This window comes from Hyaena hyaena, unplaced genomic scaffold, assembly GCF_003009895.1.
Source record: "Hyaena hyaena isolate Hyena2069 unplaced genomic scaffold, ASM300989v1 scaffold_272, whole genome shotgun sequence".
NCBI classification, from domain to species: Eukaryota; Metazoa; Chordata; class Mammalia; order Carnivora; family Hyaenidae; genus Hyaena; species Hyaena hyaena.
This window is the reverse complement of record NW_024080906.1, coordinates 395,972-408,949: the sequence shown is the minus strand read 5'-3', so window position 1 is coordinate 408,949 and position 12,978 is coordinate 395,972. Positions and strand designations below refer to the sequence as shown.

Below are 12,978 nucleotides of genomic sequence, written 5' to 3'. Positions count from 1 at the left end.
CTTGATAAACATTAGGGTTTACAGCTTTTTTATAATATAGAAATTTCACAATGAAGGTAGATATGTAAATCAATTTATAGCTTAGAGTATCTCTGGTATAGATGTCTAGGAGTGGAATTGCTGGGTCAAAGGGCAAATATGTTAGCCATTTTGCTAGTTTTGCCAAACTACCCTCCACTAATGTTGTGCCATTTTACAGATGCACAAAGAAAAACTGCATAAATAGAGAGAGGACGGAATTAATGACCAAATATGATCTAATGTCAACAGAAACAAAGACTTATCTAAAATACAAATTGCATTTTTACTTGTTACTCTTCCCATTGATAGCTATTCGTTTATATAATAGCTCTGTCTTGAAGAGAGCTTCTGTCATAAGATAATATTTGCTAAATCTAATCCATTGTGATTATACAATGCAAAATTATTGATAATCAAACACATTCTCATTTATCAAGGACTATTATCTAGGAAGCCAGCTTGCTTCCACATGATTCACCTTTTTGTTAGAAACTTAATAGGAGTAGAAATTATAAATTTGTTCATTGTGCATACCTCATAGTAGACATTAGCCCTTTTCATCATAAGCCATAACCTATACATCACAAAACCACCTCAGAAAGTCGCTAACTTTTAGACTAGAGAATAATGAAATTTTAAAAACAGCATTTTAAATGCTTTGATTTGTTTCTTAACAGAGTCTTATCATGGATTGATATTATACTCCTCAGGCTTAAAGTTGTCGAGTGATTTGCAATGAGATGACTGACAAAACCCAAAGTAATAGTCTGGAGACTTCTTAAGCCCCTACTTCTAAATATGCTTCTCTTTATTGATATAATGAGGGGAGAATTAATTTTAAAAGGTGGTGACTATTGATTACTTAATGGCAGAAGGTAGTGTTGAGAAATGCTGAAGTGAGCCTATTCTGTGCCCTCCTGGGCAACAGGACCCATTATCCAGTGGTGGAAATCATGCTGTAACCCTCATTAATATTTAATAAGCAGGACGCAGGCTGGATGCAGGCTACAAAATCGCCCCAGGCATAGGCTCCAATAGGCCTTCAGAATGTTTCAAGTATATAAGAGAGAAACAGACTTCCCTGTGTTTGGATTGTTTATAAGCAGGACAACAATACACTCAATTCTTTTTTGTGATCTCTGGGCAATGATAGCCCCATGGAAATGCCTACTAGGCAGGTTGAAGTGATTAATGCTCTGGGAAGTCATTCTAGGTTAGTCAGCCCGGCATGAGAAGACTTTGTATTTTCCAGTGTGGTTCTCAGTCTCAGCCCTTCTCTTTCTCTCTTCTCGCCACAAGCCGAAGAGCTGGTTCAGCAGGGGTGGCGAGTCAGGAAAAGGCGTTAATTGTGTCTAACACAGCCATCATCCTCAAAGCGATATTATGTATCACACTGTCTATCAAGCTAACCCCTTGTCACACGTCAGGATCTTTTTATTTTCAGCTCCTTTAAAAGGGAAACAAGGAGTTTTAAAGATAGCTGGTGGGGAAATATAGTCTAAGAGTGCTTGGAAGAACGAAGAGCCTTTGAAGGTGATTTGAACTAATCTGGGCTGTGACTTCTGAAAGGAAGATACAAGGTTTTATCAGTTACAGATGCCCATTGTTAACTTTTCACATCACCAGCTTGTTTTGAAAATATTATAAGCTTGAGATGAAATTAAGTTCTCAACATAGAACATATTCTTAGGATTTATGGGTACATGAAGGGCATAATATCAGATAGCCACCATTCCAAACAATGGCTAAAAGTAAATAGGTAGTAAAGACACATCAGTGCTTTGACTCAATGACTCTAAAGATTGTTGAACATGTATTTAGGAGAATAATGTTACTCTGTAACATGTCAGGGATTATTTATAATTACCCGCCTAGAATGAGTTACATGAGAGTAAAAATTTAGCTTTGTAGGCAAAAAGTATCCAAGGGAACAAGTCTTCTATTAACATGTTGAGCTTTTTCTCAAAACCAGCGAATGAAATTGCGCCATGGTCTCATTGTATTCCATGTTAAATGCGGACAAAGTCAGTTTTACTCCCAGCTTTAGACTGTGCGCGCCTAAATCCTGCTCTCAATTTATGAATAGGTCTATGTGTACGCCTTCTCTTTCTGACACCAAGTGGAGAGTCTCAAATGATCAAGTTATCAGTGATAAATGTATTTGTGTTCAGTTTTGGTTTCTTGACAAATATGATCCTTATGAGGCATGCTGATGGATCTACTCAGATGCCTGTGTTTGTTTGTTTAGTTGTTATTTATTTATTAGTCAGTTGGTTCATAATTCTTGCCATTCCCTCATGGAAATAGGTTTGTGGTTGGCTTACTTCAAGAAGGCTCAGCTTAGAATTCATAGATTCTCCAGCTACCATTCCCAAGAGCAGAACACTATAACACTATAAACTGAAAATAATTTGATAGATTTTCTCCAATGTGCTTAACACAATAGCATAAAACATATGATGGCATTTTATCGACTGTAAATATTATAATGTTAATAATAGTTATACCTTCAGTGCCTTTAGATATTCCAGAGAGAAGGGCTTTTTTAATCCTATATTTTCAATATACGGACACTTATTGAACCATAGTCTAATATGTTTAGTAATTTTATCAGAGAAGATCACAAATCCTAAATGTCCTTTCCTTTCTCTTTCCTGTTTTATAGCGCAGCAGCAGTTTTGGGAATTTCGATCGTTTTCGGAATAATTCCATTTCAAAACCAGATGACTCAGCTGAGGTTAGTATTTTTATTATTATTGTTATGCAAACATCTTATGAAAAATTATAAAGGCAATATCAATTTTGCAAAGTACACTAAGAAAAATAAGTATATTTAAAAATCACAGTCTTGCCTATATTTTTCTAATAAATGAACAAGCAATGATTTATTACCTAATATCATGCTGGGTATTAAAAGTGAAAAGCTGTCTAAGAAACCGAACATGTTAGGAAAAGGAGAACATGAACTTATGAAGAGAGTTACAATTTAAAGTAACACAGATAATCCCAAGTTTTCTGAACATTTCCACCATAAAGCAATGTATATGTTAAGCTTTATGTAAGTTGTAATTGTTTTAATTTAATTGCATAATTACATGGCTTAGTTTTAAGTTTGTCAAGGAGAGCATATAGTTGCTCAATTGTACTCACATTTCTACTATATGCACTGAAATGTCTCATAAGTGACTGTTACATACACATTTGCAAATCATGGGCACTTTAGATGTAGCATGAGAAAAAATTTCCCATAAAATTAAGTCTATGTAATAATAATAGTAATAGTAATAATAATATCTATATTTCATTGAAAACTTATCATCATATAGCACAACACTAAACCTTTTACCTACCAATAATGTAGGAACAACTAATATTACTATTTTACCATTGAAGAAATACATTTCATTGAGGAAAATTACTTCTAAATTACATGGTTAATAAATGACAAAGGCAGAACTCAACATCTGTTGAGTTCTCAACATCTCAAACATCAAGTTTGTCATCCTGTTATACTATCTCACAAACTATAAGTTAATTGCAATAACTGATTAATGAAAGGTATAACAACTAATAAAATGGTAGAAAGGAAGGATAAAGGATATATATTGAAAAAACTAAAAATACATGTTTATCATTGAACCTGATTCAGCAACTTCACATGTGATACATTTTAGATCAGTAGGTTTTGGAGCTTACATATTTCTTAGTTATTCATTCTCATTATTGTATGCATACTTTTTGGTTTTTTGTAAGGAATTTTTCCATTTATCATATTTAATTTCTCAAAATACTTTTCAGATTCCTATGTGTATATATCTATAATATTTTTACATGCTTTAAAAATATTTTTTAATATTTTATTTCTTTCTGAGAGAGAGAGAGAGAGAGACAACGTGAGCAGGGGAGGGTCAAAGAGAGAGGGAGACACAGAATCCAAAACAGGCTCCAGGCTCTGGGCTGGCTGTCAGCACAGAGCCTGATGCGGCTTGAACCCACAAACCAGGAGATCATGACCTGGGCTGAAGTCGGACACTCAACTGACTAAGCCACCCAGGTGCCCCTATTTTTAAATATTTTTATTTTAGGAATGGAAATTCTAAACAAAAGAAATGAAAATAGAATGGCATCTATTATTACTTTGTAAATATATCCATTAGTATACATACATGCATGTGTGTATAATATATCCCCTTTTATGCATATGTATATTATATATATCCCCATTTACCCATCTGTATATTTATATACACAGGCTTATGTGAGAAACCCTATATTTGATTTCCAATGATAATCTTATATAAACTTAACTTGCCATAATCACACATAGATGTATCCTACTATTACTTACTTTATAATTCTAGAGTTAACCTGCAAAAGCAGTTCAGAGTCATTCAGTTTCATTGATTAGGAATGGTGGCTTAGTAATTCATGAAAGAATTTAGTGAACCTGAAAAAAGATGTTTTTCAGCAACTCAGCATTCATTCATTTAACAAGTATTCACTGAGTACCTAGTCTATGACAGGGTTTCCAGCAGGCACTCAGAAGTTACTGCTGCAGTAACCGATGAAGATCCCTAATTCATGGAGCCCAAAGTCTAGAGAGAGAGAGACCTTAGAAAAGCAACAACTGTAAATAAATACCTAATAAAGTTGTGATGCAGGCTATGAAAGAGAACACTACAGAAAAGTGTGCAAGTTTAAAATATGCTGAGGTAGTTTCTTTGAAACTTCTGTAAAGAATGATAGAAAAAACTAAAATTACAAATATTTATGATACTTTTTGGAAGTTTAGGCAATGGTAATTTAACACTGGTGGTTATAAAACAATATACTTTCTTACTTTATTTTAGTTTGTAATTTTATAAAGAAGGTAGAGTTTAAGTAGGGAGAAGAGAGAAGAAAAGGGCTAACTTTAAAAATTTAAAGGGTTTCCAAGTTACATTTTATTCAGGGCTTTTGAATTAAGCAAAAACTCTTTGCCTTTATAACCTTGAAGGTAGAAATTAATAAAATTCAATAAGGACTTATATTGTCTGTCCATTCATATTTATCATAGACAATTTGGGGTAAGATATGAAAAAAAACCATAATATTGATTAATAATGATGTTAATTTTGTGGTTAAACCTTCATATTAAAATATTCACATTCACTAAAGAGAGGTTTCTACTGATTTCTTTATATTCAAGAAATATCTGGCTGTCCATCCACTGAAAATGGTGGGCAATGCCAGACTAGATGACCTTAAAAGGTCTTTCTTGCCAATTTGGGATATTAAGGATATATAATCCAAGTATGTCCTTCAAGAAAAAAATGACTCCAAAGTTCTACATGAGAAGTTTCATTTATTCAAAAAATATTGTCAGTTATGTTCCTGGAAGTATTCTAGACATTCAGAATAAATAAAAAATACAAACTCTCCAGTGTCATGGAGCACACGTCATAGTGCGAGATGCAGGCAATAATCAATCAAACAAACAAATATATCATCAGGTAACATTAACTGCTTAGAACAACAAATTACATGTTAATTACATAAAGATTTTTGTACTATTGGCTGGACCAAGTTCATATTTACTATTGCTTGACAGCGTGGAAAATATGTATTGGATGCTTACCTGAAAGATAAAAAATATATTGCACTTTCTCAGTGGATTAACTTAACTCCAAAACTTTTTTTTAAAAATGACCATTTCAATTTCTATAAGGATCAAGAGGATATTTTAATGCCCATTATAACTTTTCTAAAGCTTCCAACAAAGTATCTCCCATCTCTGTAGACTTGATCACTCATTATGCCTGCCATTTAATTCTATTTTTTTGCATCTCAAAATGGGTAAAACTAAAGTGGCTCTACTGTAAAGCTATTTAAAGAATAGATATAATTATTTAAAAAAATTTTAGATGTGAAGCTCAGGTCCTTTGACATCACAAATTTGATTTTCTGAGTTTGTAACACATGTAACCAGGCTTAGACAACTTTGAAAATATGTATTATGTCCAGATTGAAATTTTAGAAACTGCTGTATCAGATGCATATGAAGTCCAAAAATGTGGAATCTGCTCTCTAATAATGTTTTCAAATCAATTATTTCTATTGCTTTATTATTCTATCTTTTATAAACAATTCTAACTAGGTATATGAAGGGGAACCCATAAATGAAAATGGAGAACAGAATAAGACTTCACATAATGGAGGAGGTTTAGGGAAAAGAATGAGAGCTATTTCCTGGACAATGAAGAAAAAAGTGGGTAAAAAATACATCAAAGCCCTTTCTGAGGAAAAGGTAAGCATCCTCTGTTAATCATTTGTATTTTTCTATTAAATATTTCTTAAATGATCAACAGATTCTTCTTCCAGACATAGAATTACTTGGTGTTTTAAGGAGAACTTGAAACATCTGTTTTCTCTCTCAATAATTTTGCCCAGAAGTTGGATGGAAAAAAACCCCAAAATTATTACTCCTATGTTGATAAAGGAAACAGAAGCTCAGAAAGATCACACATATAGTAGATGAAAAACAGTTTATCATATGTTGTAACAAACATCAGTACTTCATTTCTTCTTATTGCCAACTAAGATTCCATTTTATAGATAAATTACATTTTTTTTTCCTTTCATTAGTTGATAGGCATTGTTTCTACTCTCTGGCTATTGTAAATAATGCTGCTATAAATATTTGTGTGTGAGTTTTTGTGTGGAAAGAATGAAATATTCTTTCATCCCACTTGAGAATATGGTAACTATCTGATATTTTGAGAAATTAGCAACCTGCCTCCCAAAGCAGTTGATCATTTTACACTCCCACTAGCAATGTGTGAATGTTCCAATATCTGCACATGCTTGCCAACACTTGTTTTTGTCTTTTTGTTACTAGCCATCCTAACAGGCATGAAGTGGAATCTCAATGTGGCTTTGATTTGTACTTCCCTGATAACTAATGATGGGAATCTTTCATGTATGAGCCATTTGTATATCTTCTTTAAAGAAATGTTTATTCAAATATTTTTCCCATTTTATAATAGGGTTTTTTAAGTTTATTTATCTATTTTTGAGAGAGAGTGAGAGAGAGAGAGCAAGGAAGGGGCAAAGAGAGAGGGAGAGAGAGAATCCCAAGCAGGCTCTGTGCTGTCAATGCAGAGCCAGACTTGGGTCTTGATCTCAGGAACCATGAGATTGTGACCTGAGCCAAAATCAAGAGTTAGATGCTTAACCAACTGGGCAACCCAGGGACCTTGGGATATTTGTTTATTTATTTTTTACTGTTGACTGTTAAGCTTTTTAAAATATGTTCTGGATACTGGTAACTTATCAGATATATGATTTGCAATATGATATATTTTCTCCCATTCTGTGGATTGTATTTTCATTTTTTTTTTATGGTAACATTTGTAGCCCAAATGTTTATAATTTGATGTAGCCCAGTTGATCTTTTTTTTTATTTGAACTTTCAGTATTGTATTAAAAAAATCCATCGCTTAACCTAAGATTATAAAGATTTACTCCTGTGTTTTCTTTTAAGAGTTTTAAATTTAGTTTCTTCTAAAAGTTTGTCATTCTTAAATTTTGGTGTATGGTCTACTAATTTTTCTGTGGAGTATAATAGGAGTCCAACTTCATTCTTTTGAATGTGGATATCCAGTTGTCCCAACACTAATTTGGTAAAAAGACAATTATTTTCCTATTGTATTTTCTTGGTACCCTAGTTTAAAATCAATTGATAATAAATACATGGCCCTAATTATGGGTCATAACATAAGGGTTTATTTCTGACTCTCAATTCTATTACATTGATCTGTATGTCTTATGTCCAATCTTGTTTCAATCCCTTTCAACAGGACTTCTGTCCCTAGTACTCCAGTAAAACAGTAGCCACAATCAGTGTTGACCTCTGTGTGGCCAAATTCATTGGCCGCTTTCTTTCTTTCTACATTACTTTTCAACTCTATTTGACACAAGTGATGATTTCAATATATATGAAACAGTATCTTTTCTTGATTTCTCTGAGCATTCTTCTGGTTTTCTTTCTTTCTCAAAGTTTCTTTTCTTGGCTTTGCTTTTTTTCCTGTCTCTGTAAATATTGAGTCTTCCTGAGGCTTGTTCCTAGATGCTCCTCAATGTACTTTCTCCTCCTAACTGATCACATCCAATTTCATAACTTTACTTTTTGTAATTATATCTTTAGCAATGACATCTTATCTGTTGTGTTTAAGGAACAATTGTGTATTTGATATCATCACTTAAATGTACAATAGATGAAACCAAGACATCAAAAACTGAATTATTAATTCTTTATGTTCTACCAAACAAAAAAGGATTTCTTACCCAATCTTCCCAGTAGTAACAGACAACACTGTCATAACTCTAGATGCAAGGGAGGAATGAAAAGGAAAGGAAGGGAAAGGAATGGGAGGGGAGGAGAGGGGAGGGAGGAGAGGGGAAGGGAAGGAGGAAAGAAAGAAGCCTAAGAATCATTCAAAACTCCTCTCTCTCATTTTTCACACCTTTTAATTAGCATATCTTCTTTGTTCAAACTCCAAAGCAATATCTAAATCCCCTAATTTCTCCATGTAAACTATTCCTGCTTTAGACAAACAGATAAACAAAAACAGCATTAACAACAGCTTCTCTTGCCTAGACTACCATTGTCTTTCTTCCATTCTTTCCTCCATAAAAACCATTTTCCAATGAAAGCTAGAAAGATCTCTGAAAAGTGGAATTGAGAACACATAACTTCCCTTGGTTAAAATTTTTACAATGTCTTCACAATGTGTTCGTTTACTATGGTATGTTCATTCTAGTGCTCTGAGAAGCAGAGACTAAGAAAGGGAAAAACACACCAAAGATTATTGGAAAAAAATGTATTTGAAGGATAATGTAGAGAAAGAATAAATGGGTCGGGAAAGCCTTCAGACTACAGTACAAGTTTGACACCTGTGAAAGGGGAGGAAGAAAGCTTTGGCCAGATTGGTAGATAGTTCTTAAACCAAAGTCTTTCACTAGAGAAGCCCTATATCCCCCCAGATAGACTCGTGTTTCGGTCATTGGCAGTGATCATGGCTTTCAGGCAGACACGGTGGCAGATTCAGTAGCTGGGGCTGTCAAAAGGGTCCCGCAGCATAAGATCTGAGTGGCACATTTCCAAGACCACCACATATGGTCTATAAAGCTCTTCCTCATCTGGTTACAGTCTACCTCTCTGAGCTTATCTCCTAAAACTGCCCCTGCTTTCCCTCAGCTCCAGCTACATTGGCTTTGTCTTCCTGTGCAGAACCTAAATTAATTCTGAGTTTAGTTACTTTGTTCTTTCTGTTCCTTTTGCCTAGAAAACTGCCTCCAAATCTTCATGACATTCAGGTCAGGAATTCAGAATATATATCACCTTATAGGTGAGGTCTTTGGAGACTACTCAATCTAAATCAGCCAACCTTCCCCTAACCTTAATCCTAGTATCTAATCCTTTCATATCACTCAGTTTTCCTTCATAGCACCTATTCTTTGAAATTTTCTCTCCCATTTTGTTTGAATACATGTCCCCAAACACAACACACACACACACACACACACACACACACACACACACACACACAAACAGTGCATCACACTAAAATGTAACTTATTAGAGCAGGAATCCTGTTATCTTGTATGCTATGGTATCCCTAGTTCTCAAAACAGTGTCAGGTATTTGCAAGGTATCCTATAAACATGTGGTGAATGACTGAACAAGTCAATAAAAGAATGGAAAAAAGCAGAGAGTCCAACTGAATATATATCATATATGTATTCTGAAACTTTATCAATGTTTAGAAATGCTCATAAATGAGGAATATTGAATTACATTTTGATGAATATTAAGAAATTTATAGGTTTTGTCCAAACAATCTAAGTATGGAAGACATCTGAGATGTTTTCAAGCAGATGTAATTTGTTTTGAAATTGTCTGTCTTTCCTAATTTTATGCAGGATTTGCTTTTCACTTGACTAGGTGTGCAAGCATGGTATGAGATTTGTAAAGCTTCTTAGATAAGCTTTGCTTTAGAATTCAAAATGTGCATGTTTTATTCATATCTAGTGATCTAGTAGGGTGCAAATAACCGACATGAAACAACTATGCAGAATTTAAACTTGTAATATCAGATCTCAAAGGATTAGTAATGGTGGTAAATAGATGATAAGAAGAACATGAAGAAATAAAAATGCTTTCACGGATAAAGCATAGATGTTAATAAATCTAACATTACTGATTAAATAGTCTTGATATGATATCCATCCTAATTTACAAAATGAACTATTATAATTTCAGTTGAATCCCATAATGTGGAATGTTTCATCTAAAGAATTTTTCCAAGTATAATATGTTTTGCCAGAAATTGAGCTAAAGATTAATGACTCTCATATTTTATGCTGATGTATTCCTAAGTATTTTATTGCTAAAATATGTCTTGTTTGTTAAATCCATGCACACAGTGAATATCTCCATGGAAATCAGTTCTTTGCTCTTAACCTCTGATATGTTTTTCTGAAGGATGAGGAAGATGGAGAGGATACCCTCCCTTACCGGAACAGTGACCCAATGATTGGATGTCACACAGAGAAGATCTCCCTCAAAGCCAGTGACTCCATGGATAGTCTCTACAGTGGGCGGAGTTCATCAAGTAAGGCTATAGAATAAGGAACAACAGGGAGGTCTGAGTTAAGTTCATTAAAAACAGCACACTTTAACTATAGAGGACAAACTGATGGTTACCAGAGGGAAGGTGGGTGAGGAAATGGATGGCGTAGGTGATGGGGATTAAAGAGTACATTTATCATGATGAATTCTGCATCATGTACTGACACGTTGAATCACTATGTTGTACACCTCAAACTGATATAACACTGTCTGTTAATAATACTGGAATTAAATTAAAAAAAAAACAGTGCAAAAGAAACAAATTGCAAATGAAAAACAACAATAATAGATTTCGGGCTCATCAAATTAGCAACAGGTTTCCAGCTACTTTATAAGAGAAGTAGTGAAAATGTAGGGTGGTTGAATCCATAGAATTGCTACTGTTTAAAATTATAAACAATATATTAGATAGAACTATGATTTATTTTGAAACTTTTAACTAAGGCAGGGCTCTTAGGGGTATGTCTCAAAAAGATCATGTTGGGTAACTAACTCCAGATCCCTAAGATAAAAAATGTATGCTTGGGAGAACTAGGATTAACTTGAGTCAAAATTATTAAAATGACTTGAAGAATTCAGGAAAATTAAAATCCTGTTTTCTGTCTCTTCTTCCCTCCCTCTCTTTTTCCATCTTTTCCTTTTCTTTATTCCTCCTTTTATTCTCCTTCCTTTCTTCCTTCCTCTTTCTTCTTATCTTCCTCCTCCTCCCTCTTCCCTCTTTTCTTTCTCTCCCTTCCATCTTTTCCTTCCTTCCTTCCTTCCTTCCTTCTTTCCTTCCTTCCTTCCTTCCTTCCTTCCTTCCTTCCTTCCTTCCTTCCTTCCTTCCTTCTTTCCTTCCTTCCTTCCTTCTTTCCTTCCTTCCTTCCTTCCTTCCTTCCTTCCTTCCTTCCTTCCTTCTTTCCTTCCTTCCTTCCTTCCTTCCTTCCTTCCTTTCTTTCTTTCTTCTCTTTCCTTCTTTTCCTTCCTTCCTTCTTTTCTTCCTTCCTGTCTTCTTTCCTTCTTTTTGTTTCTTTTCATTTCATTTCCTTTTTCTTCTCTTTCTTTTCTCTTCTCATTTCTTTTTCTTTTCTTTCTTTTCCTCTCCTGTCCTCTCTCACTTTTTTCCTTCCTTTTTACCTGAAGTATTCTGAAAAGAGCAGAACATATACATCAATTCTGACATTTACTTTTTAGGTTTCCATCCAGCATTAGTGAGTAAAGAGTGAAATACTATGTAAATACTAAATAAAGGGAATACTGACAAATAGGTGACAGAAATGAATCAGCATGTGTTTCTAAGAAGAAAATAATTCAGGTTTCAGTCACATATCCTATTACAATATTTGGATGAAACTACTGATAACTGCAGGGTGCCTTATAATTTTTTATATGTATACTGTTATGCATCCTTCTAATCTTTTCAAGGCTTTAAATGTTGTTGTTGTTTTGCAAGGTTTATTTTCCATTTCCTTTGAAGTCACTGCTTCTGTTATTTGAAGACAGGTCACAAAGACTAGAAGTTTCAAACATCCTGAATTATATTCCTATTTTCCTATTGGCTGTAGAACAGTTATTTTGTAGGGGGGGGAAAGCTAATGCAGAAACATTTGAAAGATATATTTTTGCATGTGTGAAACTCAGATTTCATTAGTATTCATTTCTACTGGAAGTTTTAAAATTCTAAACTGTAATACTGAATGTGGGTAGAAATTTACTAACTAGAGCATATCATTAAAAGCCAAGGCCTGAGTGGCTATGGAAGGGAGGGTGTGAGGAAATGGTGGCCCACTTAGCTGTTGTCATCTACAATTTAATTTCTGTAATTATATGCAGCTCACCTTTCTTTTACACCAGTTCATATACAATATGGAGCATCTCTAAGGTTCCTTACCTTATTTCCATAATTATTTGAATAAATAGAGAAACCATGGCTGTTTCACCACTGAACAGAGCACTGAAAGGCCAAACTGGAAGAGAAAGTGAGGTGACAACAGACAGTGGTGGAGAAACAGAACTACTTTGATGGGGAACCATTCTTGCCCTCATTTTGCATGCAGTAAAAATGGAGTCTGTTTTCTCTTTTTCCCCTGAGCTTCAAACTCAGAAGGGAAATAGATCAGAGAACAAAGATTTGGAGTAGATTTCAAAGCCCAGTTTAGAAACTTCAGAACCATTTGGAGTACAGACATTGGAACACACATCCTCCTTGCTTCACACTCAAACAACAAGCAAAGGCACTATCTCTTATGCATAAAGATGTTGTTTCAAAATGACTTTTGGTACATAATCTGAAGTTTGGGAGAGTA

The 12,978-nt window shown here is 34.2% G+C and overlaps 1 protein-coding gene across 2 annotated transcripts in view; it reads left to right on the top strand.

The window, feature by feature from the left end:
• SAMSN1 (SAM domain, SH3 domain and nuclear localization signals 1) overlaps positions 1-12,978 on the top strand; it is a 142,332-nt gene that overhangs the window by 111,278 nt on the left and 18,076 nt on the right. For both annotated transcript variants that reach the window (XM_039245898.1, XM_039245899.1), the window contains 3 exons: positions 2,687-2,758; positions 6,158-6,307; positions 10,547-10,676. In XM_039245898.1, coding sequence (XP_039101829.1) covers positions 2,687-2,758; positions 6,158-6,307; positions 10,547-10,676 — 352 coding nt within the window. The remainder of the gene's footprint in view (positions 1-2,686; positions 2,759-6,157; positions 6,308-10,546; positions 10,677-12,978) is intronic.